Genomic DNA, 23971 nt, shown 5'->3' with positions numbered 1-23971 from the left:
ATCCTCGGGTATTGGACCAATGATGTGATTGGTTAAATTCATGGAAATGTGTTGGTGCCTGAACAGCCATTCCAATGGTGGTATGTGTTAAACGTATGCTCTGTGGATCATTATTATTAACCAATATTGAACACCATCATCGTTGAAGTCTACTTATGGAGTTGAGTCTAAAGACAGACCTTGTTGCTGAAGAATATTATTAAATTTGCTGAAAAATATTATTTAAATTAAAAACAGCCTCTTCATTAAACAAGGTTTGTCCTTTTTTATCTTTATTTGGCAAAATATATTGTCAAATATTAACTGGAAAAGTGACTTCTTCTTTGATTTGAACAACCGCAGCATAAGGAAGCAATGAGCTGACCTGAATTCTTATTCATTATCATTGAATCTTATTCGGCATCCCCCATTTCTGAACTAGGCTTTGCTATCAAAAAGCTCCACATTAATTGTGACTCTATGTAATATGCCATTACCAATATAAGACATCAGAAATAACATTTCTCATGACCAAACAATTATGATGTATCTTTTTGTTTACAAATGTAATCTCCACCATACACCTGCTGGTAATCATGTGCTATTAATCCACTGCTCAAGTGCAGTTTCCCATTTATCCATCATATTCAACGTGTAAATGTTCTGATACTTTTGTAATGACCTAAGCAAGCTTTCACTAATGAAGCTTTTTCTTGAGATTAACAAACATTGGAGAGAACTGATGCATTGTACAAGGATCTTTGGGAGTCCCTTCACTATCATCTTGCTCGTTCTCAGATAGGATAGTGATGTTTTGACCTGAGTGTTCTTAAAATGAATCTCCATTTGATCAGGATGTTTTTCAGTCAAGTGACAGTTTTGATTAAAACTGCCATAGTTGACCCTTCTTTCTAATTAGATTGGCCAAAGGATTTGAGTCTAGAGGACCTGGTTCATGCAATCTATTAAAGATGAAAGCCTCTGAAGCATGTATTTTCCCAGTAAAAATTGTGTACCCTTTGGAGCCACGGCTATCATCAGATGTGTGTATCTACGTTGCCCTATTTAGATTTCCACTTCAATTACCCCATCCATTGGTATTTCCTATCCATCAAAATGATGTACTTCCCAAAGGATAGTGCAATGTTTCTCCCCTCTTTTTTGGTTCAGGGTTTCACATTCTTCTCGAGATATCAAGGTAGCCTTACACAGTGGGCCTCATTACGACCCCGGCGCAAAACCATGGTGCTATTAGCACCATGGTCCATGCCGGGGTCCATTCCAAGGTTGGCGGGGCGGTAATTCCCCATTCACCATGGGCCCTTCCCCATTCCCATTTTTGCCCCATAGGGCTCAATGGGAATGGGGAAGGCGCTAAGTATGGTACTGCAAATTGCGGCACCGTACTTAGCACCAAGGTCCCTTTGCGGGTTGGATTTTAACGCCTGCAAAAAGCAGGTGTTAATATCGCCAACCCGCAAAGTGACCTCGTAATCAGGCGTTAAGGGGTTACAGGCGCCGCCACCTTTTGCGGCGCCGTTAACCTCTTAACGCCAGGGTCGTAATGAGGCCCAGTGTATCTATGAGATCCAGTAAGTCTCAGTGTCCTTGATCTTGAATATATGTGAAAAAACATCTTTTTTTATTTATTTTTATTTCATTTAGTTTATAACAAACTTTTTAAAAAGAATTCGACATCAGTTCATCTAATTAAACTACCACAGTTGTTACTTAGCAACGTTAGGCCTCCAAGTTCATTTTTTGTTTCCAATACTTATGATCCATATACATTACTTCTTCATATCACTCTCATGTGAATCCACGGCATCAAATTCATTTAACATAAAAAGTTCACCAGAGCATATGCTACTTGGATTTGCAAACATCATCCACATTTCTTCTCCACTAAGCGTTGAATTTTGCACTACCACATTACCTAAATGTATTGATCTTATCGATTTTAAACCTGGACAATACAATACAAGGTTAGGTGCTTCAGTGTCTCAAGATGTGATTTACAAAAACAACATGTCAAGTTCACATCTTTGTTTCTAAATCTCCTTTTTAGGCTCACTTTCGTGTCAAACAAGTTCAGGCGGAACTTTAACATGATTTTTTGATGTTTGTTGCTTGGAGATTTCACCATATATGGAGGCAAAATGTTCCTTCTTTTTTCTTCTTTTGCTGCGTCTTCCATCAGTTTGCAGCGGTTTCTATCCGCTATTCTTGTACACCAGTCCAAATCCAATAGTTTTTTTTCACCAGATTAGGATTTGTTTTCAGTGTTTCGCAGTCTGTTAATAAATCTTTTAGATGGTTGACACATGCCTTAGCCCACTTCGTAGGAGTTGAGTCGGGATTCCCATTAGCTAGATCGGCAAGAATATGAAACTGTGGTGGACGATTATCAATGATGGTCTTTCTATATATGGAGAGCATATTCCAGAGAACTCTTGCATTTAGCGATATCAAACCTAGTTCGTACCGCACGCATGCGGCAGGTAGTCCTTTTCATAGAGTTAATATGCGACTCCAATATATATTTTCTGAACTCTGCCATAGCGTATAAGGTACACCCAGCGCACATTCTGCTCCATAGATTAAGGTTGGAACCGTTTTCTGGTTGTAGTGGGCAATTATGGGCTGTAAGGAAAATTTGCAGTATTTTCTGTTTAGGATAGCACCTTGGCACGCCAGTTGTTTGCATTTTTGCTTTGTGTTTTCCGCCCACGGGTTGTTATTCAGGTTACTATTTAGCCACATGCCAAGGTACTTAACCTTGTTTACACGTTTCAACGGTTCTGTTTTCAGCCTCCATATTGGATCTGTGGTTTTTCGGCATCTTTTTGCTTTTGTAAGATCGTGCAACACCAGAATTTCAGATTTTGCTGGATTTATTTTTAGCTGGTTTTCAGAGACATATTTTTCTAGGGCTACTAGTTTTCTTCTGAGCCCAATCGGCGTCACGTCCAGCAGGACTATGTCGTCTGCATAAAGTATCCAATCTAGCGTTTCCCCATATATTTTTGGAGGGAATGAACTAACAGTGTTTAGTGTTTCTCCGATGTCAAGTAAGAATAAACAGAATAGGGTAGCCGCTAACGGGCATCCCTGTTTGACACTGTGATTAGTCGTTATCGGTGCACTCAAGGTTCCCAGATTGTCTAGTCTAATTTTTATTTGTGTGTCTGTATGAAGTGCTTTAATGGGCCCTAGAAGTTTTTTCTGGACATCGCCATTTTGTTAGTTTGGCCCATAGTAATGCGATTGACTGTGTCAAATGCAGGTCCACAAAAGCTAGGTAGACTTTCTTATTTTCTCTTATAGCTTCCATGTCCAAGATGTTTAAGATGATTCAATTTAGACCGCAGCCTACCCCTTTTGCAAACCCTGATTGTCTTGGGTCAAATCTCATATCTTCTTGAGTCCACTTTAGGAGGTGTTTCTGTAGTTGTGTTGCAAATATTTTGCCCAGCACATCAAGGAGGGTGATCAGACGATAGTTCTTGGGTTCCGTCGTATGCCCTTTTTAAAAATAGGCACAACGATAGCGCTTTTCCATGATGTCGGGATCTTTCTATGACGTAATATTGACTCAACCAAGACATGGCAAAAATCCGTCCAGAAATTCAGATGTTGTTTCAGAAGATGATTTGTAAGCCTGTCTGGTCCGGGCGCTCTATAGGAGCTCAGTTGCATGATATTATGTCGCCCTTCTCAGTATTAATTGCCGACTTATATACAGGTAAAGGTTGGTCAATGATGTTTGGGCCTTTAGTTGTAAATGTATTTGTACAGTGGGCAACCCATTTATTTGTGGGCACCATGTTAGTTATTAACACCCCTTGTGGTGTTGTCATTTCATTTAAGTATTTCCTGAAGGCAGTTGTGTTTCTCTTGGCAAGTGTTTCCATCATGAGCTCCGCATCACGTTGCAGCATAATAGATCTATGGCTAATTATCCAGTTATTATAACGCTGCTTTTCTTGTTTGGTCACTCTTTTGCGTTCTTCTAATGGGAGATTTTTGGCTATTCTGACAACTTTGTTCAGTTCTTTTTTCTTTCTGGCTACTTCGGCATCTCAGAAATTAGTTTTTTTAAAGTCAGTTTTACCTCTCCTCATATCAATTTCTCGGTATGTTTCCAAGAGTGTGGTATATTCAATCCAATCTTCCTCTTTCTCTTTTTCTAAAGATTTCAGAAGGGAGAATCTTGTTGAATCATTTATCTTAAGACTATTACATCCCGGTTCCACCTCCAAGTGCTCTGACCTCATGATTTTTCCATTTTCTCTCTTTCTCTGGGATCTTTTGATGTCGATTTTGAGCATTCGATGGTCACTTTGGGGTATCTCTATTATTTGCATCCTGTCAATCTGGACTGAAACTTTTTCTGATGCAAACAGATAGTCAATTGTTGACGATTGATCTTTTCTATGCCACGTCGGTTGCGATGGGATATCACCTGGGATTTTCCCATTTAACATCTTCAAGTTCCAGAATTACATTTCACACATCCAGGCTTCAACAGCTCGATATCTGAATTTTGATTTTAAATCTTGTTTCATGATCTTATTCTTTTGTTGACAATTGATATTGAGGTCTCCGCAAATTATTATATTTACATCCTCATTTTTTTTGTAGTTATCTGATATCACCTTTGAAATTTGACTTGTAAGCTTTCCCCAACTCATTGCCTCATGCTGCCAGTATATATTTATTATTACTACGATTTTACCTATGTTACACATATAAGATGGTAGGAGAATGGTAACGATTTGCAGATAAGGTGATAAGTTTTCATCTTATATTATACAAGCCCCACTCGCTACTTTTATAAGCATGAGAAGTCCTGCCATTGGTCGACCTTTCAAGCCCTTTGAGGCTGGATTAAATGCAGTTTCGTATCCAACTGCAATTGGTAGTTTCATGAGCCACGTTTCTTGTAAACACAGGATATTTAAACTTCGTAGGGTTGTTGGTTCGGCATTAAAGAGGTGGGCATGTCCTCTTGTGTTCCAGGATCCGATGTAAAAATGTTCCTTATGTTGTGATAGTTGCCATTAGCTCTTATTATAACAGTTTAGGGACTTAGCTACCCAATGCCAGTTTTCTTCATCATCATCATCGACAGTAGCATTCTCATCTGTTCGGTTAGTCTTCGTTATAGTAATTTGAATCTTACTATTACCTTTAGGTTCATTCATTTCATCCTCATCGCTCTTCTGTTTGTGGATTGAAGAAGAGCTCAGCTTCTCAGAAGATCTCAGCAGCTCAATTGAGAGTCTCTCCCACTCGTTCTTCTCAGCCGTACTACGACTAGATGATGTGTCAACATGAAGTGATGTTGAGGACTCGTTCCTCTCAGTAATTTTTGTGAGATTGAATCCCAATGAGATGATAAAGGGAGATGTTTCAAATAGCAGATTGCAAATGATTTTGGAGGCAATGTGTAGAACTACACAATCATGTGTGGATTCATCCTCAAATTCAACTGTTTGGATGTCATCAGAGGTCACCATTCTCAGCTGTGGAATATGATGAAGCAATCTCAATACGTTTTTCCTCTTCATTATCAGGCCATCCTTCTCTTTGCCCAGCCGTTCCAAATGAAGCAGATGATGTGCTACGCTTTTTGTATTTCATGGTTGACATGCTTCACGTCTTTTGTTAATCGTATTGGAGGTCTGCAGTGTCTTTAATTCCCCTCGATTATGTTTGGGTAGGTCAAAGGAGACCTTATTAGATCTCAAGGGACTTTTGACAGTTCTTTGTGAAGCTTGTTCAAATTATCTTTTTGTTGGGTCAATGTCAACACTCAGATCAGTTTTTTAGCGCTTTAGTGTATTTGCAGCTTTGATTTGCGCTCTTCTCTCATCCAGGGTTTGACATTTTTGGGGAAATGTCTCTATTTGTGCAGGTTCTGTTCCCTCACTAGTCTGGCGGTCTTCATCTTCTATGAAGACAACTCTTATGTCGCTTTGTTCAGATTCTGTTGCGCACTTAGGTAGTCCAGGTCTCTTCTTCTGATTGTTTTGAGAAGTTTTTTATCAGTCTTAACTGGTAGGCACTCCATGACATATGCTTTGCTTTGGTGATCGCTTTCCTCGTATGTTGATAAATTCATTAGCTCAGCAGAAGTACTTGCTTTGGACGGAGTAGTATCACTATTGTCTGTTTTTTATCCAGATTTATCACTTTTGTTCTCTTTTTCATCACATATATTACTTAGCATCGCCATTGCTTGAAAGGTTTTGATGTTCCTCAAAAATGATCTGGAGTTATTTCTGTGTGGTGGATTTCTTTTTGTCATGTTTTTCATTTTCTTAACCATGGAATTTTTGACCACAGATCTTTGTTTGCTTCTTTGCGACTCGGATGAAATATCGAGTGAATTTCACTTTCAGTTGGTGCAATTTCAACTGGTGTTTTAATTAGTGCAGGGGGCACGGCATGAGTCTCAGAGATGTCTTTGTACATTCCTGTATCATCTGGATTTCCAACTAAACCATCTGCGTTTGCTGAGGTGGAGGGCAAACACTCCATTAGATCAGTCTCAACATGTCTGATTCTTTGTTCTTTTTGAGGGGAAGAACACAGCGTAAGGTTGTTGTGACCAACACCCAGTCTGGGTCTACCATCCTTGACCGCAGACAGTAATTTTGAGGCACTCAATTCCTGATCTTTAGGCGCATTTAGGGACTATTTTGTTAAGAAGCTTCATTTCATCTCTTATTTTACATTGACAAGTGTCCAAGGTGATATTAAGGGCATCATCATCAGTTCTTTGATGTTCATTTTCTCTTAAGTCAATAATCACTTGTTTGGGATGTGGTACCACCCCCTTTCCATGGGATTTTGTGGTTTCCACAGGTGCCGTTTGAGAATTGGTCATCTTACCGTCGCCAAGTGCTAAAGCTTCAGCTAGCAGGCGCTTGTCGGCAGCGCTACTTTTGATTAATTCCATCATTACTTCTTGTACCCGCTTTGCTTCTATTGGTTTTGTTTGTCAACACTTGTTTGATTATGGCAAGTTCTTGTTCAACCATTATCATTCTTGTATTAATTAAAGCAATCAGTGTGTTCTGGTCTTTCAGACTCTAATTTATTTGTTCATATAGTTTGGTGAAAGGTGACAACAAAATTGTTAGTGCTGCCATTATCAGTGGATTTAAGTCCTTGGTCAACTGCACAGTAAGATTTCTAACCAACTCTTCATGTTGGGATACAGGCATGCTCTTCGTATTCTGGTGTGTAGCTCGTCTTTTTTGATTATTATTTGTGTATCTCACTTGCGACGAGTCTGAAGTTTAGCTATCCGATGATGAGTCAGGGTCGCTTATTTCATTTACAATGGTCTCTTTCGTTTGTATTTGTGCTTTGTATTGTGCCTTTTCTGTGAGTGGGTGATATGACGTTCAGTGCTAGATGGCAGTCTTTTTTGTTTTGTGGGTGACATCATAGGCGACTGTCCTTGGCTTGGTTCCAAATTTTCTATAGATGACAGCTCCTGTTCTTCATGGGAATCCACTGGCTGATCCAGTTTGCACTATGCTTTTGTTTTAGTGATTTCGTCCACTTGACAGATGGACTCATGTACATTTTGTTTCCCAATTTTAAAGTGAAGTGCAATGAGATCACCCAGAATTTTTTCCGCAATCACAATCGAATTGCATCGGAGCTGCTCTTCTTGTTCGAGTTTGCGTGTTTCGCTTACAGAGACATTCATGCTTGAGGTTAGTGTGCACACACCTGCTTGCTCTGACGGTATAGCTAGCACATCCATGTTGCTACCACAGTTGAATGAATTTGCAGTGTGAGAGTACTGTATTATAAACTCATCCTCTCGTATGTTTGTTTGAGTATTTTTTTCTCTAAGTGTAGTAGAGAGTCAAATTTATAATCGCATGGAATGGGGCCCTTCGAAGTTGCCTCGCACTTTTTCACTGCAACTGACATGTGTACAGAGCCAGCTGAAATCCGGGCTAATGTTTGTAGTGACTACACTCCCCGAGGTTCCCTATTGCCATGCACATTAGAGGTGCTCTCTCTGTCGGTCAAATACGTATTGTTCACTGTAAGCAGCGCTTTGCTATTATGGTTTGCTGTGTTTACCTGCGTTTCACTCGTTACACTGTGCGCAGACTCACATTCATTTTCAGCAGCGGCAAACACCGGACTGTTAGGATGATTTGACAAACAGTCCAGGGAAACGTCATTTAAAGTGGAGGCAGAAGTAAAGGTAAATGTTTTTGAACTTACTGCAGCAGGGATTCGCACACTCCTTATTTCTTCCGATCTTGCCGTCAGAAATAGCAGTTGTCGTCTCGTTAAGGGGTGGCACCCAGTCATGTCACCAGCAAGTTCAGTAGGCACACTTTGCACAGATGTTTGATTTATGAAAGCTATTGCCTCGTCCGACATGCTGTCTTTATTGCAGGCGGTGTAAGCAGAGTCACCCTTTTTTGTTGAGTTACGGCCAGCCATCATACCTGCTCCTGCGCTCCCCTGCAACACAATCAACACTCCTACGCACTCCGTGTCACTCTGCGATGGAGGTAGGGGTTTTAAACTGTTGATTGCTCCTCCTCTTTTCAAAACAACGTGGACAGTCACACAAGGCACTGTAGTGAAAGCAGTTCAAAAGAGTTTCTGGAAATGTAGCGACAGCCTCCAACACAATCAACACTGCTACGCACTCCGCCTTTCATTTTTCATGAAAGAGTTAGTGGAAAATTTGGATTTCATTTTGTTGATGTTTGGGATTTCATGAGCTTAGACAGCTCTCATTCTTCCCAGGATCAAGTTCATGTGGGTTAGTCAAGGACTCTTTAGGGATAAAAATGCACTTGGGGATCTAAGGATAATTAGTACTCAAATTTCAACCATGTACTCATTTTAGCGGCACCACTGACTTCTGTATGAGTTTGTTTGTATCACTTTAGAAATTATGCTAATGTCACAGCATGTGTTAGGTTTGTGACTTAGTGATGATGTGAGGCACTGAGGGCAATCTGAAGAGGTGGTGATTTGGAATTTGGCATAGCACATTATAGTGTGGGTCCTAATAACCATTAAAAAAAACTAAACAGTAGGACGACTAATGACTAATCTTAAAACAACTAATATTTGTAATTATTGTGATGAGAGTGGGTTTGCTTAGGCTATAGATCTGCTGCAGGATGGGGGTGCATGAAGACACACCACAATGTTGGCGTACAATATAAACACTGGAATTGAATGCTGAACTGCAATGTGCTTTGTGGCCTTGAGGTTCAGGGCGATGAAACAGCAGAACATGCTTTGCAAAAGAAAAACCCTTTGTTTAAATGGGAGGATGTCATTGTGATATGTTACATGTAATCCAGGGTGGAGAAGAGTGTTGTATAAAGGTCACTATGGAGAAACTGAAAGGGTTTGGAAAATTACTGGTGTTGGCTAAAAGGGGAGGTAATGATTGGCTGATGACCTCTCAACAGAATGTATGGAAATTGGTGGTGAAACAATATGCTTTCTTTATGAAAATATAGGGAAAGGAGAGATATCAAAGAAAGCTTAAAAGTGCAGGGAAGAGGAAAGAAGAGGAAAGAAACAGTCTGGCTGTAGATGGAGCAAAGAAAGACAGAAGAGGACAGAGAGGAAAAAGAAAACAACAAAGACATTGGCGTGCTGGCTGTGCTATGCATTGATAAGGAGACTGGCTGGCAGCACTGCAGAAAGAGGTGTGAGAGGGGCCAGGAGACACTGCTGTTCTCCGACGGCATGCCAGAGTGGGAGAAAAGAAGGGGAGACAGTGCCAGTGTTGCAAAGGCACCTCATAGCCTGATCCATGGAATGCCAAATCGGGACAAACAAGCAGAACGGGACACAAACATTTGCTCTGTGTTCACCATGTGAAAAGAAACATTCTTTGGAAAGGAGGGGTGGTCTGTAAGAGTGTTTTGCAGCACTGCTAAAGTTTATCATTGAAACTTACAAGATTATGTATGAAGTATGCACATATTCTGCCAGGTTCTCTAGGGAGTGGCTAATTGCGCTGAAGGCAATAGAGAAAGTAATTGTCTTGGGTGCCGGATGCCTAGCAGGCTGAACCAATAAGCTCAAATGTAAATGCACTGCCCTTACAGATTGTGATGCTTTTATTCCTGTGTTGTACCAATGAATGCCCATTGTAATATTTCTCTTGTGTGTTTTGCTCTAGTCTGCAGAAAGATTATAAAGTGCCTTGGGGAAGAAACATAGAACCTGTGTGTGTTTTTTATCGTTGTGCGATCTGTTTGTTTGGTTATCAGTATTACCAATGTGAAACATGAGTGTGCCTGGCAGTACACTAAGTCTGGTACTTCCCTAGTCAAGTGTCCCATGTTAAAAAGGGACAATCATGAACTAGTTCCAAATACTTTAGCAAACGAAAAACAGGGAAGCACATAGTCCTATGATAGTGTTCTAGATACATTTTCCAACAGAGATCATCTTTGGCATGGGTACTTCCCCCCTCCATGAGTTCCAAGTCACTGCTGTTGGTTGTATTGTAATGACTAGAAAAATCTGCAGAGGAAAGAAAAGACTTTTGTTCTAGATGTCCAGATTTACTTACTATTTTCTTTTTGTGTCTCCAGTCTATGGGTTTCATTTGTACTCTTTCTTTTCATTCTGTTTGTCTAACTCAGAGTAGCTGCACTTTTGGAGCATGTGTCACATTTTTCAAAGAGGAAATACTGGATTCTATCTCAAAAGAGTTCCGTTTCTTCCAGGTGTAGTCATCACATTTTTCTTCTCACTAAACTTCACTTTTTTATGTTTTACTGATTTGCTTACAAGGAATAAAGAGAATAAGGTTAACGATCCTTTCTGTACTACCTGGCATAACTTTACCGTCGCATCCCTCTTGTCCCCTGCTCCTTAAAATTGACACCGTTTCTCTTGCCATCATCCACTCTGTCCTGTCTAGTCATTCTGTCCAAGGTTTCTGTTAGTGTTAGAATCAGTATTTCCCAGTTAGGATCTCATGATTTGGCAAATACTTGCTGTCAAATGTTTAACCTGTCGGTCAATTTGAGAAAATCTTTCTTTACCTCCCAGACTGTGGGGTGGTCTTTGGTAAAATTGCTGTTGTTCCCTAGAAGGGTAACTACCTCTCCTAGGAGATTAGTATTGATAGTTCTGATAAATGATATCATATGGATGTCTTGGCTTTACTCACCCTGGTACTGGAATCAATTATCCTGGACCCTAGGAGGAGATGGAGATAATGTGTCTTAATAATTGGCTCAGGGAGGTGGGGATTGACTTATGTCTCTGGAAATATTTTGATTTTGATTTCCCTAGCAACCTACTTCTGGGTTCTAACTGTTTCTCTTTCAAAGAATAGAATATGTTTAGCCCAGGATAGGCCTGAACCTAAATATTGAAGACTAATGTAAGTCTGTTTTGTTGGATCAGTATTTGTGGGATCTGTATTTTGCATTCCAGCTGGAGGACTAGTTAGCTGACCTTGAATAGAGGGTCTTCTCTATATGTTTAGATCTTTAACAGCGTAGGAATGTCTTGATCCCACACCTTTAAGTTCAGCTAAGGAGTACTCTTAGCTTAAGGTATTTATTTGGGGTTCTTGTTTTGCATTGGTGGTTGTTGGGTTCAGTGATTTATAGTTCTGTGCAGCTTGTGTGATGATGCACTTTTGACTTCCTCACTAATCATAATCATGTACTAACTGAGTCACTACATATTTTGGAGGAGCATGAAGAATGTATTTTTTAAATATAGGCTTTTGGCATCAACACATTGAGAAATCTTGGCAAATCTGCACCGTTCTTAAGCAAACTCCCCAGGTGACTGATCCTCAGCACACATTCAATTTTAGTCTGTGTCAAGGGTTCCCTGTGGATTTCTGTGAGTTGACAAATATTTTAATATGGCCACCTTTTAAAATATGTATTTGAAATTATTCTGATCTTCCACTGGTGACGATTGTTACCACACAACTACAATTTGTGGAGCAACATATCTTGAAAACATACCAATATGGCTTTCAACCTAGGTACTGAATGGAGTGAGCATTGATCCTAGGATAATATTCTTGCTCATACTGACAAGGATGATCTTTTATTGCTTGCCATTCCAGACCTATCAGCCATGTTTGATACCTAGATTCATTCTATTTCAGTGTCTCGTCTGAAATGCCTTACAGGGACGAATTACTTCACACCTTTATGGTTTTATGTTTTGGGAGTTTCTTATCTGAAAGGGTCCAAATGTTTAACATTGTAAACTTTACCTCAAAGCCCATCAATTTAGGTTTTGGATTACAACAGGTATCTCCCCTCTCACCGCTTCTTATAATTTATATCTACCAGATAAATAAAGTCTCTAGTGCAGCATATTCACATCTTCACATATTGACACAAATTATTAGTTTCATTCTCAAGGTTGAACATGCTGCTCATCCCGAATTGCTTCTATTACAGTGTGCTGTTTCTGTAGCAACCACTGGTGTGGCTTGGGGGTTGAGTGGGCTATAGCCCCAGGAACTTGAGTTGTAGCCCCAAACTGAAGCTCAGGGGCTACAACCAAAATGCTAGCTACCCCCGAGTCCTGACAGTCCAGAAATTAGCATTGTCCTGGATCTTTCCCAGACTTCGCAACACCCCTGGTAGCAACACTTACTTGTCACCCAAAGAATCATTTATTTCATCTCATGCTTGCACTGATAACAACTGGTTGCATGAGCTTACATTCTGTGGAGGTCTTTTGAGCATTTTCTTTACATTGGTGCACATCATGTACATTTTCAGCCAACCCACCATCCACCATTTTACATCTTAAGGTGAAAGAAGAGATGGGCAGAATAGTGCACAACAATTTTCTTCTCCTCTCTAGTTGTGAATGTCAGGCATAGTTTTTGTAACAATTCATCTAGTGGGTCATCTTTGTTCAATAGTTTAAACAATATTCTTTATTTTATCTTTTCATGACTGGAGATCCCTCATTGACCATTGCTGGAAATATCTAGTCATTGCATAATCAAAAGATCAACCATGGCATCCTGTAATGTCATGGCCAGATTGTGTAATTGATCACAAGTATGGCTCGATCTATATGACAGATTCATGCAGGCAGGATATTTTTGCTTTTATAGACAAGTTACTCGTGATTGTGTAGTAGTGTGAGAAGTTGCATTAGTGTGTGGAATAATATGGCGTTGTATAGTCTCATTAGTGTATACAAGTTGTGATTGACATTTGTTGAATTGTAGGTTGAAAAAATAGTTGATTTTGAAGTGAGAATGAATATCGATGATAACAGATTTCAGAAATCCCTATTTCATTAAGATGCAAGGTTGCCTCTATTTATTATGAGATGAATGAAATTACAATTACTGGGCATTTAGAAATGTTAAGAGAATGTTGGGCTACCACCTATTTCTTTTCATAATCGCAGAAATATGACCATCCAATGAAGACCGGTTGTGTGCATTCTCTGCACCTCATTATTCCACTGGCTTCTCTCCTTTCTTTTCTTTGTATGGTCAGCATCCCCGCACCCTACCAGTATCGGATCTGCCACAAAAGCAGATACTGTCACATCTTCAGGATGCTCAGGCTACCATGTGTCGCTCGGCAGACAAGCGATGACACCTAGCCCCAATATTTGAGACCAGTGACAGGCTCTAGTTATCTACACGGCATCTTCGTATCCCGGGTTACCGCAAGCTTCTTCCTTGTTTTGTGGGCCTGTATCGAATTACCAGGGTCATCAACCCAGTCTCTTTTCAGCTAGTGGTGCCTGCCGCCTTGGCATATCCATCCAGTCTTTCACACCTCCCTTCTGGAACCATGCCATCCCTCTACTTGAATAGTAGTGCCACCTCCCGTGCCAGTATCATGGGCAGAATCTTGCCTACGGACGTTTCTACACGGCACTCATTGCGGCGTTGTTGGTGATTGCCATGGCGACTCCAGGATGCACAGCAAACGTGATACTCTCCCGCGACCAGCACCAGGTCATGTGACAAAACACAACCAGGAAGCAGCCCATAAAAGCCCCAACCATTTTTCCTTCAGTGCTTCTCAGCTGTTCATGTGAGTGGTGTTTTTGGGTGTTGTTTCCTGGTTTCCTGTTGTGTGGTTTTTGACCCTGGCTTTTGTTCACTGAATTGCATTTGGATTGTCTGTGGATTTTTGGCTGATCTTGTGATTTTTCTACTTTTTTTTTATTAATCTGGCATTTTCTATTTGGATTGCTTCGGGATTTTCTTAGTGATCTGGCAACCCAGACTTGCTTCTGGACACTGAGAGTACTTTGGCTTGGGCTTTGTTTTGGATTTTTCCCTGGAACTTTCTACTGGAACACTGACTGGAACAATATCCATTATTGCGCACTCATCCCTGAGGGAGGTTTTCCCATGTCTGGGTTTTTCCCTTTCCTCCATTCTGCCTCCTTCTGGTGCCTTGTTAGGTAGGTTACAAAACGTGTTCCCATACATTGTGGTAGTGCAAATTGTTGTGTTCTAATATTGTCGCTTTATTTCAAGCTGCCTGGGGATCCGGTGATGCAGTTCCAGTCCACCTGTGTCCCTAATAACTGGTAAGGGAGTTGTTTTCGCTTCTCTGACAGGTACTTTGGGGTGGAGGTATTTAGTCCACTCAGGAGATCACGTCTTGACAGACCGAGAAGCCCCCTCTCTCTTCCACGTGGACTACGGGTGCCACTGCCGGTGACCCAGTAGCCGCCTTTAGTGCAGACCATTATGGTGCTGTGGGCTGACATGTTTTACTCTGGCTTTTTCTATCTGGATAGCTTCTGCAGTTCCCTTGTGCTCTGGTGACCCGGACTTGCTTCTGGACACTGAAAGTACTTTGGACTTGGGCTTTGTTTTGATCACGTCTTGACACTGATGTCCGTTAGAGGTATGGCCTCAATTTGATGCATTCACTGTGTCCTCAGAACACTACTGCAAACAAGGTCCCAATACAAAGAGTTGTTGTTGACTTAATTATCAACACGACTCTCCCACTTATTAAATCCATAATTGCAGGCTTAAAAGGAAAAAAATGCATTGTGTAAGATTGATTGAATAAATTCAAATGTATGTCTTGAACTGTCAGAAAATGAAATAAAAAAGGAAATCCAAAAGCGGGATTACATACATAATATAAAGGAGGTCGAATTCCATCCGAATACCCAAGAAGCACAAAGACCCTCAGGGTGAACCCGGTGAATGTCGTCTTGCGGTGGCTCAAAACAATACATGGGTTTCTTCCTAGCAAGTCGGCAAACAACATATGGCCCCTGACCTCCATATCGCTGTCCTGTGTCCAAGGCCCTTTTGGATACAGTGTATCAGATTCTGCTTAAGTGCTTCTGTTTATTTGTCTATGGCAATGATAACTCCAAAGTCAAAGGAGGATCTAGGTTGATGTGTAGGATAATTATTAAAATTCGTGCACAGTATCAATATAGCTTGAACGCTCAGGGGCATCGGTCTACTGAGCAGCGTGTTATAATATGAACTTGCAAAGACACGCTGTACCTTGCACCTTCCAATCAAAAAGACGTACCATTTCCCTTGGGAATGCCATTTAAAGCAATAAATAGACCAATAGTGTTGGCAAATCTCATGCAGATATTTTAACATGTTTTCGGTTACAGGATGCGTTTGCAGACTACATGAGAATCGAAGAGATTCAGAGGCCAAACGAGGCCCTTGGTATGTGTTTGCTCACCTCTTCCACCCTACAAACAGTTTCAATGTCTTAGTTCCTGAGTTGCCTACGTCTCCACCGAAATTTGCATATGCCAAAAAAGGGCAACCTACGGATTCACTCCAACCATGTCACCTTCCTCACAATCTAGGTACATTTAAAGTGTAATGCATGCTCCTCTTGTGCTAGATTCAGGGTTACAATTCCACTATTCTGCTTTAGGATATAACTCCCCAGTTGTGAGCTAGAGCTGCAGATTCCTTATGAAGCAGCGCAGCACTGCTATTAACAGGCATTACAGAGACTGGCATATGGACGTTTCAGTCTTGGGCCAGTCCAGGTTTTGGAATCCCATGTGAATAACTCCCAGCATCTGCACCAGCCATTGGGTTGGCTGCCCCTAGCTATTCTTGTGAAAACCATTAGCCCTTAAGCTGATGCTCTTTCTATGTGGTTATGATATTAGAGTGGCCCATTCTAGCTGCCGGCATGGTCAATGCCATACATTGAGGATACAGACCCTGAGCAAGTCTACAGGGGAGTACACCCGGCTAGTTCTGAAAGTAGCGCTACCTGCTGCTGCTATTGAGTGTCTTGGCTCTACCTCCCAGCAACTGACGTCTCCTTGAATGGTTGCAATCTCCTCTGGTGTGACCACCCAGCTAGTTTTTGTTCTCAAACGCTGTTCAGCGATTTCTGTAGTCTTTGGTAGATAGAAAACCCTGTAATTATGGTAGGCCTTGCACCATGTCTTGCACGAGCCCTGGATGGGATTGCGAGCCTTGCACTACTGCCTTTCCAAAACAAGGATAGCAGGATTTATTGGTCAGCACTCTCTGCTGTAGGTGTGACCGCTCTGTGGTCTTAATAATTGAGTTCTGAGGGCAGTGTTTCCTTTCCCATGCAAACGCCAAAAGAGCTGTAGGCACAGACAAAATGGTCCATGTGGCACGAACATGTAGCCTCGACGAGAAAGAGATAGAATCTTCTAGAATTGTTTTCATTTGTTAGCAGGCGCTATGGCAAAACTCCAGGTTGCAACCATGTTTAATTTTCACATGATTATATGTAAAATATCTAAACATTTATTATTTTATTGCCATTGTAACTCTGCACAAGTATTGTACATCATGAATGCTCCACCTATTCTTAGTGGTTAGCTTGAATGTTCGACCTAGCTACCTGTTGGCGATTAATGGTGCTTTTAAGCCACAGGTTTGACATAGATCCAGAGCAGAGCTGTTGAGATATTAGATAATAATGTGCACTCTATATTTCAAGTCCTCCAAAGATCCCTGATTGATGCTGTCCATTTCGAGAGGTGCAAAGGTAAATGGCCACCTCACAGAAATGAGGCGCAAGGAAATCCCCAAAAGGAGGCCACACGTTGTGAAACATAGCAGTGTCCTTATTAATGGGACCTGTTCTAGTCATTACCCTCCCCTGCCATACCATCAAGTATATCTGCCACTGGTCTGACCTTGCAGTAGTTCACCAACCAAAGGCGTGACTGTGTGCTGCATGGGAGCAGCAGTCAGACACACAGTGGGGTCAAACAAGCTGGGGAAGCCTGCAGGCAACTCACAGAGACAAACTGCAGTGTTGGTGGAGGCTGCTGCTTAAAGATCAAGTGATCAGACATAGGCATAAAATGATTTATGGCCAAGCAGGGCCTGTTACTCACAGACTGCTGGTCATCGAGGGTAGGTTCCTCACTATATGTATTCTAGCAATGTCATTTGTGACGAAATCAAAGAATTCAGGGTCAGGTTTTAGTTTTTATTTCATTTTATCACTTCATCTCAATAGATCACTTTACACTTCTCTCAGACTTTCAAAAAACAGATTATGCTAAGACATCACATACCAACATGTACCACATATATAACGAGGGAACTAACGACTCCTTCTGAGAAAAAGGACTACAGTAGAGAATGAAACAAGAGAGAGAAATAAATGTGAATTCAGGAACATCACACGGTTCAATGCTATAATCCAATTGCATTCTTTCAGGATTCCTTCTCTTGGATCAGGCTTTCACTAGGGTAAAGAAAGGGAGATGAATATAAACCATAGATTTGATAGAAGATCTTTGCATCCCCAAAGGGAGTCATGCATGTTTCGGTGGGTGGAAGCATGTCACGGTATATGCAGCATTAAGGCCCCTATGGGCCACTGAAATGAGCTGTTCTTCTCAGACCCAGAGGGGGACTCGCTCCAGACTCAGTGTCACTGATAAAGGCCCAGTCCCCTTTCACATTTTTCAATGAAAATCTGTCATTTGTGTTCTTTAATCTCCAGTGTCAGTCAATTTTACAAGGTTGTTACATCAACTTTTCCGTCACCAGTCACATGGAAAAGGCTATGACATTGTTCAATCTAAATTGACAATAATGCTCTGGGAGGAGCACAGAGATCTATGGCAGCCTCTGTCATTCCCCAACACTGAGATATGGAGGGTTTATCTATATATAGCACAGGCTGGGTATACCCCTACTCCCACATCGACTGGGATGCCACAAGGCCGTAGTGCCCTAAGCAAGATGGTGATTGTTTAGGCTAGTAGCAACTAGCTTTGTCAGTAGACTATGGGCCTGATTCACAGAGTGTTTCCAATTGTATTGCACCATTATAAAATACGTTCATGAATCAGGTCATATTTATTGGTGATTTACAAGGCACTAAATGCTCCAAAAGGAAAAGGAAAATGGAGGGAGGACGACAGGTTCTGATCACTCACTGCTTTGGAACAATCATATCAGTTAAGTGCAAAGTTGGGGGAGAGTGCTAGTGCTAGAGGAGTATAACTGGTGAGTATTTGCAAGATTTAGTAGAAAACAAAGGAGCAGGGCAGATACAATACCAGCTAAGTGTGGGATAATTACAAGAGTTCAACAAGTTACTGTAGCAACAATATAGGTGGGCAACAGACATGAGCAACTTGATATGTTAATAGTCAAATGCTTTTTTAATGAAAATGTAAACATGTCCTTCAACGTTTTCGACAAAACAACTGATTTTCTTCCACTATGAGGGTGAGTGGTAGTTCATTCCTCGTGACTGTGCCTGCAGGTTCCAGTGCCCTGCCAGCAAACATATTTTTCTGGACAGGCTGAACAACACGGGAAATGAGATAGTATCAGACAGCGGCAAAGGATTTATGCCAAATCATATCCCTAAACATGGGAGGGGCTGTGATCTCAAGGATGTGAGTGGTGAGTACAGAGATGTACGCAATGGTTTTACAATTGTGCATTCTCCGCATCTAGCCTACAGTGCATTCAGGCATCTTTGCTTCACAGAGCACCTCCCACGCTATCTGCACAGGTCAATCACCTCTTGCTTTCAGGTAAGAAATAAGGTCTCCCACCAATGCCACAGAGCGAGCGGATGTTGCAACGTTCAACTTACCAAAGGTGTAGGTGGCCTGGAATCCCTTCAAGTTCAAGGATTCATCACTGTGGAACTGGAGCAGCAATGAGTTCCCAGTGGAGGTCACTGGTGGTGGGACGAGGTTGGTTCTGCAGTATTTGCCCACACGCTGAGAGGTAGTCTTGGCTCCGTTGAAAATGGACAGGTTGTCATAAGCGCAGGTTGCATCAGCCTCAATGTTAAAAGTTGTAAAGCTCAACGAGACCTGTAGCACGACGAAAGGAAAGGGGGAATTGTTACATAGTTATCATTCATTGTCCTTCTCTGTCCTTGCAAAGGGATGCCGTCTCTTAAGTATTACATTTAGGATCTGAGTCACACACGTTTCTAGACATAAATGGGACTTCCACCGGGAACACCTCTAATTTGTACATGTGTAAATGATATACAATATGCTGTGCATCTGAAAAAAGTTTCTATTGTACATACAGTTGCAAACAATTGGCAAGCATACATCTGCAGTAGACGACAGTGCCAGGGGAATGTCAAAGCCAGATTAGAGGAAGGCAGTGCAAATATTGATAAGCTCCCACACATCTGTAACTTGTATTGCCATTCACAGGCATGTTCCAAACCCTTTTAAAAACCTATCTGCATAAATCGCCTACTCTTAATTGATCTATGAGTTAGTGTGGGGAAATGCATCACGTGTAATGTAATGTTGGCAGCAAGTGATAAGAAACTGCAGCTACAATCTAAATATACTTTTATGTTATCATTTTGTAAACCTGATCTTGCCAACTGTGCACGCGAGTTGGCTGGTGTTTTTTCCAATTGGAGAGGTGTACATGTTTCCCACAAATATGTATGAGTGACCACACATAGCTACGCAGTCAGAACCAACCAATGGGGGATTCGATGGGTTGCCCCTGTGACCAACTAGCCTCAAGACCTGATTTGTTCTGGGCCAACCTCTGTGTCGCTGCAACCTTCCTGTGATGCAATTTCCCAACACCCGGGGTACCTGGACCATCGATGTGTGCAATGTCTTCCGAAGGATAAATCCGGCAGAAACTTTGCAGACATCCTTGTGAGTTTACAGAATCCAGGAATCTTTGTCCAGAGTTCAGGACCAAGGGACGAGAATATTCCAACTGGAGATATTCGTTCCTATTGTGTGCTGAGAAAAAGGCGCCAAAACCATGAGGAGCCACTGAAACATGTGCAATCCATTGCTGCAGAGTCCCTGATGTCCTTCCTTTCGTCACCACAACCAAGGTCCAGGAACAAGGGTCTGCATCGCTGCATCAAGAAGGAAGCCAGCTGGAACATCTGCTTCAATTCTAAGGTATTGTAGGTCATGAATCTATGTGATCACTGCACCGCCTGTAACTGCACCGATGAACATGCTGACGCCAATTACGGCATGGCGCAGTGATCAAATAGATCACTTTATGGACATACCGACCCGCATTCCCATAACTGAGCCCCCCACCTCACTTACCTTTGCGGCGCACATAGAAGTGTGCGCCGCCGACTCCCTGCTATCCCTTGGCACTGACTTACGTGGGTCGGAGCTGATGCCCCACGGTGCTTTTATTTCCTTTTTTACTTTCTTGTCCCCCGCTTCCTACAATGGCAAGCGGGGCACACCCCTGCAACCCCTGTCTAACGTTACTCAATGCTCTGTTTGGGTGAAGTAATGTGAGTCAGTGTTTTCTGCGCCCCCAAAGTCGCAGTGACTGGGGGGGTGCTCAAATGAGGGCAACAGTTTTGTACAAATCCTGGAGCTTTCAGTTTAACCACCTTTAGCCAAATCTAGTACTTCCTAGCTTCTTTTTGAATTACTGCAATTCACTTGTGCAGGCTTCACATCTTCTACACCTCAGGTAGGCTCACTTGAGCTCCTGGATTTTTCTTCAATGAATGACTGACTGTTCCACTAAGTTTTTCTAACAAGATTGCGTCATAACTAGAACTGCCCTATTGAATTTGGCTGTCCTGGATCCCTAAAGGCATACCTTCTGAACCCTTCTGGCTTTGACAGTGCTTGTTGCCTAGAAAGGTTTTCATTGTTTGACACTCTTATTGCTGGGGAAAAGACTTCTATATCCTTCCGGGAGAAAATACGATGGTTACAGTGCTACAGTGTTCTATTCTACTCTAACACGTTTTCCTTCCAAACTCAATATTGTATGCTGAACCATAAGTGGTACTACTGCCCTTAATTGATGTCACTCTGTGCGCTGGGAATGTTTTAGTACAAAAGGTATGTACTTGATTCTGAAATTCTGTTTGATGTTACTATTAGTTGCTGCATAACCTAGTGTGATTCCTTTTCTTTGTGTATATATACATAATTCATGTGATATAACTTTTAAGGGTGTAAGTGTTTACTTGACTACTTGTCTTTACTAATTTCATTGTACTACTCTACTGCTCAGCCACTCTACCGCCTTGTTTAGTACAGGCCTATGTTAACAGTTATGTCATGAATACCAAGCAGGTAAGTCTTGTAAAGTCCCTTACCAGATGGACATCACAAAATCTTACCTAACAGCAACTATTTTGAACAATTGTACCTTCCTGCTAGTCCTCCTCAATCCTGACGTGTTGCATTGTCTCTTGGGTGACATACTGTTCTACCATTAGGTTAGGTGGTTGCACAGTACTCACAAGAGGGTTGTGCAAAACTCTCCCTAACAAATGTAAAAAACAATTGTTTTTCAGCTGCAGTCCTCCACCTCTCCCTGCACCACAGCCATTTCGTCTCTTCATGCTGTCTGACTTGGATAGTTACATCAATGTCAGTTAAATAGAAAACTCAAGAACCCAAACACCTTAGTTCAGATAGTGGGTGTAGGATCGTTTTGAGGGTTCAAGGCAAAATGAAGCGTCCTATGGTTCTTTTGGTTCTGTTAACAAGATCCAAAGCCTGGCAGTATGCAGGCTTTGAAGATCTGGAAGGGATTGTGGGATCTGCTGGCAGGTGTACATGCGAATTAGGAACCGCACAGACTCAAGCATTCCAAAGATCACATGATAGGAGAAATGAGCTGGGGGATAACATACAGAACATATCTTCAATCTCACAACATGATGCAACACTGAGCGCTCTATCAAAGTTTCAAAGACTTGTAAGGCATCATTCTCTCCGGTATCGGTCACCGCTGTGTGCCAAACCTTATTGCCGGGGGCCCATTAATTATCTTTTCCACTCACCTTATACCCAACTGGAGCTAATATGTAGAAATCACAGTCCATGTTGGAGTGGTAAACATTGGGATAGAATGGAGATGAGATTGTCCCCGGAGAGCTGGTAAATGTGTTGCCACATTGCACTGAGAAATAAATGAAAACATCACCTTAGGGAATGTTGAAACATTATCTAATGCACAATCTCTTGTAATGGCAACAGATGGAACACCAACAACGCTGGAGTTACTTGAGGAAAACTAAAAGACTAACACCTGGGTCCTGAGTAAGGCCTCCGCCTGTTTCCATGTAACATCCGGCATCTGCCACTTCACTGACCAGTAAATTCTAACTTACATCTCTTCGAAAACATTATATATATTTTTTTTATTATTATTTTTTATCTACTTGTTTTAATCAAATTAATGATTTTTACAAGGAAGACGGATACAACGGATACATAAAGAGAAAATTCAATCACTCAGAATTTTTTTTTTCTTTCTAAAAAGTCAATCAGCAAGCAAACAAACGTCCCCGAAACTCAGAATACTCAGGGAGATTGGGGGGCTCGAACCAGAAACAGAAACTACTATTAGGAGCTCAATGGTGTTGGAGGGAGGGAACCTAAGATCAGTTTCAATGACTGAGCTGTGGCGATAGTCCAAGCAGTTCTTTCGCCGCTAATTAGTCTTTTCCACCACAAATCTTCCTCTTGAGTATAGGATGCTGACAAGTGCGGTAGCAGGTATTTTTTGCACATTGACTGGGTTCCCTGACAATTCAGAAGCAGGTGCCTAATTGTTTCAGTCTCCTCCTCTTTATTATAAAAGCGACAGTTTTTGGAGCTGGATAGGCCTCTTATCACCCGAATCTCATTGGTTTCAAGGATGTTTAGTCACGCCTTGAAGAAAAGGTTGCTTATTGGTTTACTGGGGAATTTAGTCAAATAGTTTGGAATGCAGTTCAATTTGCTCGGCTGAGGAGGGAGATGGCTAGTAGTTTTAAACTTGGTGGCATGTTCCAGAGTCTTTATCCAGTCGAGCTCCTCGATTTTCCTCTTTATTTTCATTGGGTTCTGTAAGAGCTCCACTTCAGAAGCCGAGATTTCATTCAACTTTGATCTGCGAGCAGTTTCCCACTTTTTTAGCATGTTGCATCTCATACCTTCTGTTTCTTTCCTAATTATATCTAGGATAGTTTGACAGTTCGGAAACAGAATTTTTCTGTATAGCATCATGCTATTTATTATGATGGTTGCCGCCAGTGAGAGAAGACCCATTTCTCTTCGTCTCACAACCATAGAGGAACACTTTGGTAGACCCAAAACAGATCGCCAAAAGTACCCCTCCAGCCGGGTCCAAAGGGTCGCCGGTGTCTGTGGCATGGCCTCGGTGGCATATGTCAAAGAGGGAACCACCTTACCTCGGTAGAATCTTATTGTCGGAACCAAGGAGAAGCGGCCATATTTCTTGTCAAGCGCACGAGCTTGGGCAGAAAGTTTTCTTACTTTTACCAAGAGAGATTCTTGCAGTGCCGCGTTAGTTCTATAGCAATAGCAAAGTAAGAATGAAACCCAACTGCCACCATGAAATAGGTTATCGGTGGAACAATAAAAATCACTGGGGCTTATTATATGAACTCTCATTAAAAGAACAGCCATAGGAGCGTAGTCTGCCAACCTCCCTGAGCACCATCAAGTTCACACCACACAATGTACTTAG

General features: G+C 41.6%; 1 protein-coding gene across 1 annotated transcript in view; it reads right to left on the bottom strand.

Moving 5' to 3' along the window:
* Positions 1–7980: 7980 nt before the first annotated feature.
* LOC138504995 (embryonic protein UVS.2-like) overlaps positions 7981–23971 on the bottom strand; it is a 53757-nt gene continuing 37766 nt past the window's right edge. The window contains exons 11-13 of the mRNA XM_069625356.1: positions 22278–22396; positions 19095–19320; positions 7981–8603 (exon numbers count right to left, since the gene is read on the bottom strand). Coding sequence (XP_069481457.1) covers positions 7981–8603; positions 19095–19320; positions 22278–22396 — 968 coding nt within the window. The remainder of the gene's footprint in view (positions 8604–19094; positions 19321–22277; positions 22397–23971) is intronic.

This window comes from Ambystoma mexicanum, chromosome 11 (assembly GCF_040938575.1).
Source record: "Ambystoma mexicanum isolate Mex_15411 chromosome 11, UKY_AmexF1_1, whole genome shotgun sequence".
In the NCBI taxonomy this organism is placed as follows: Eukaryota; Metazoa; Chordata; class Amphibia; order Caudata; family Ambystomatidae; genus Ambystoma; species Ambystoma mexicanum.
This window is presented reverse-complemented; position numbering and strand designations above follow the sequence as displayed.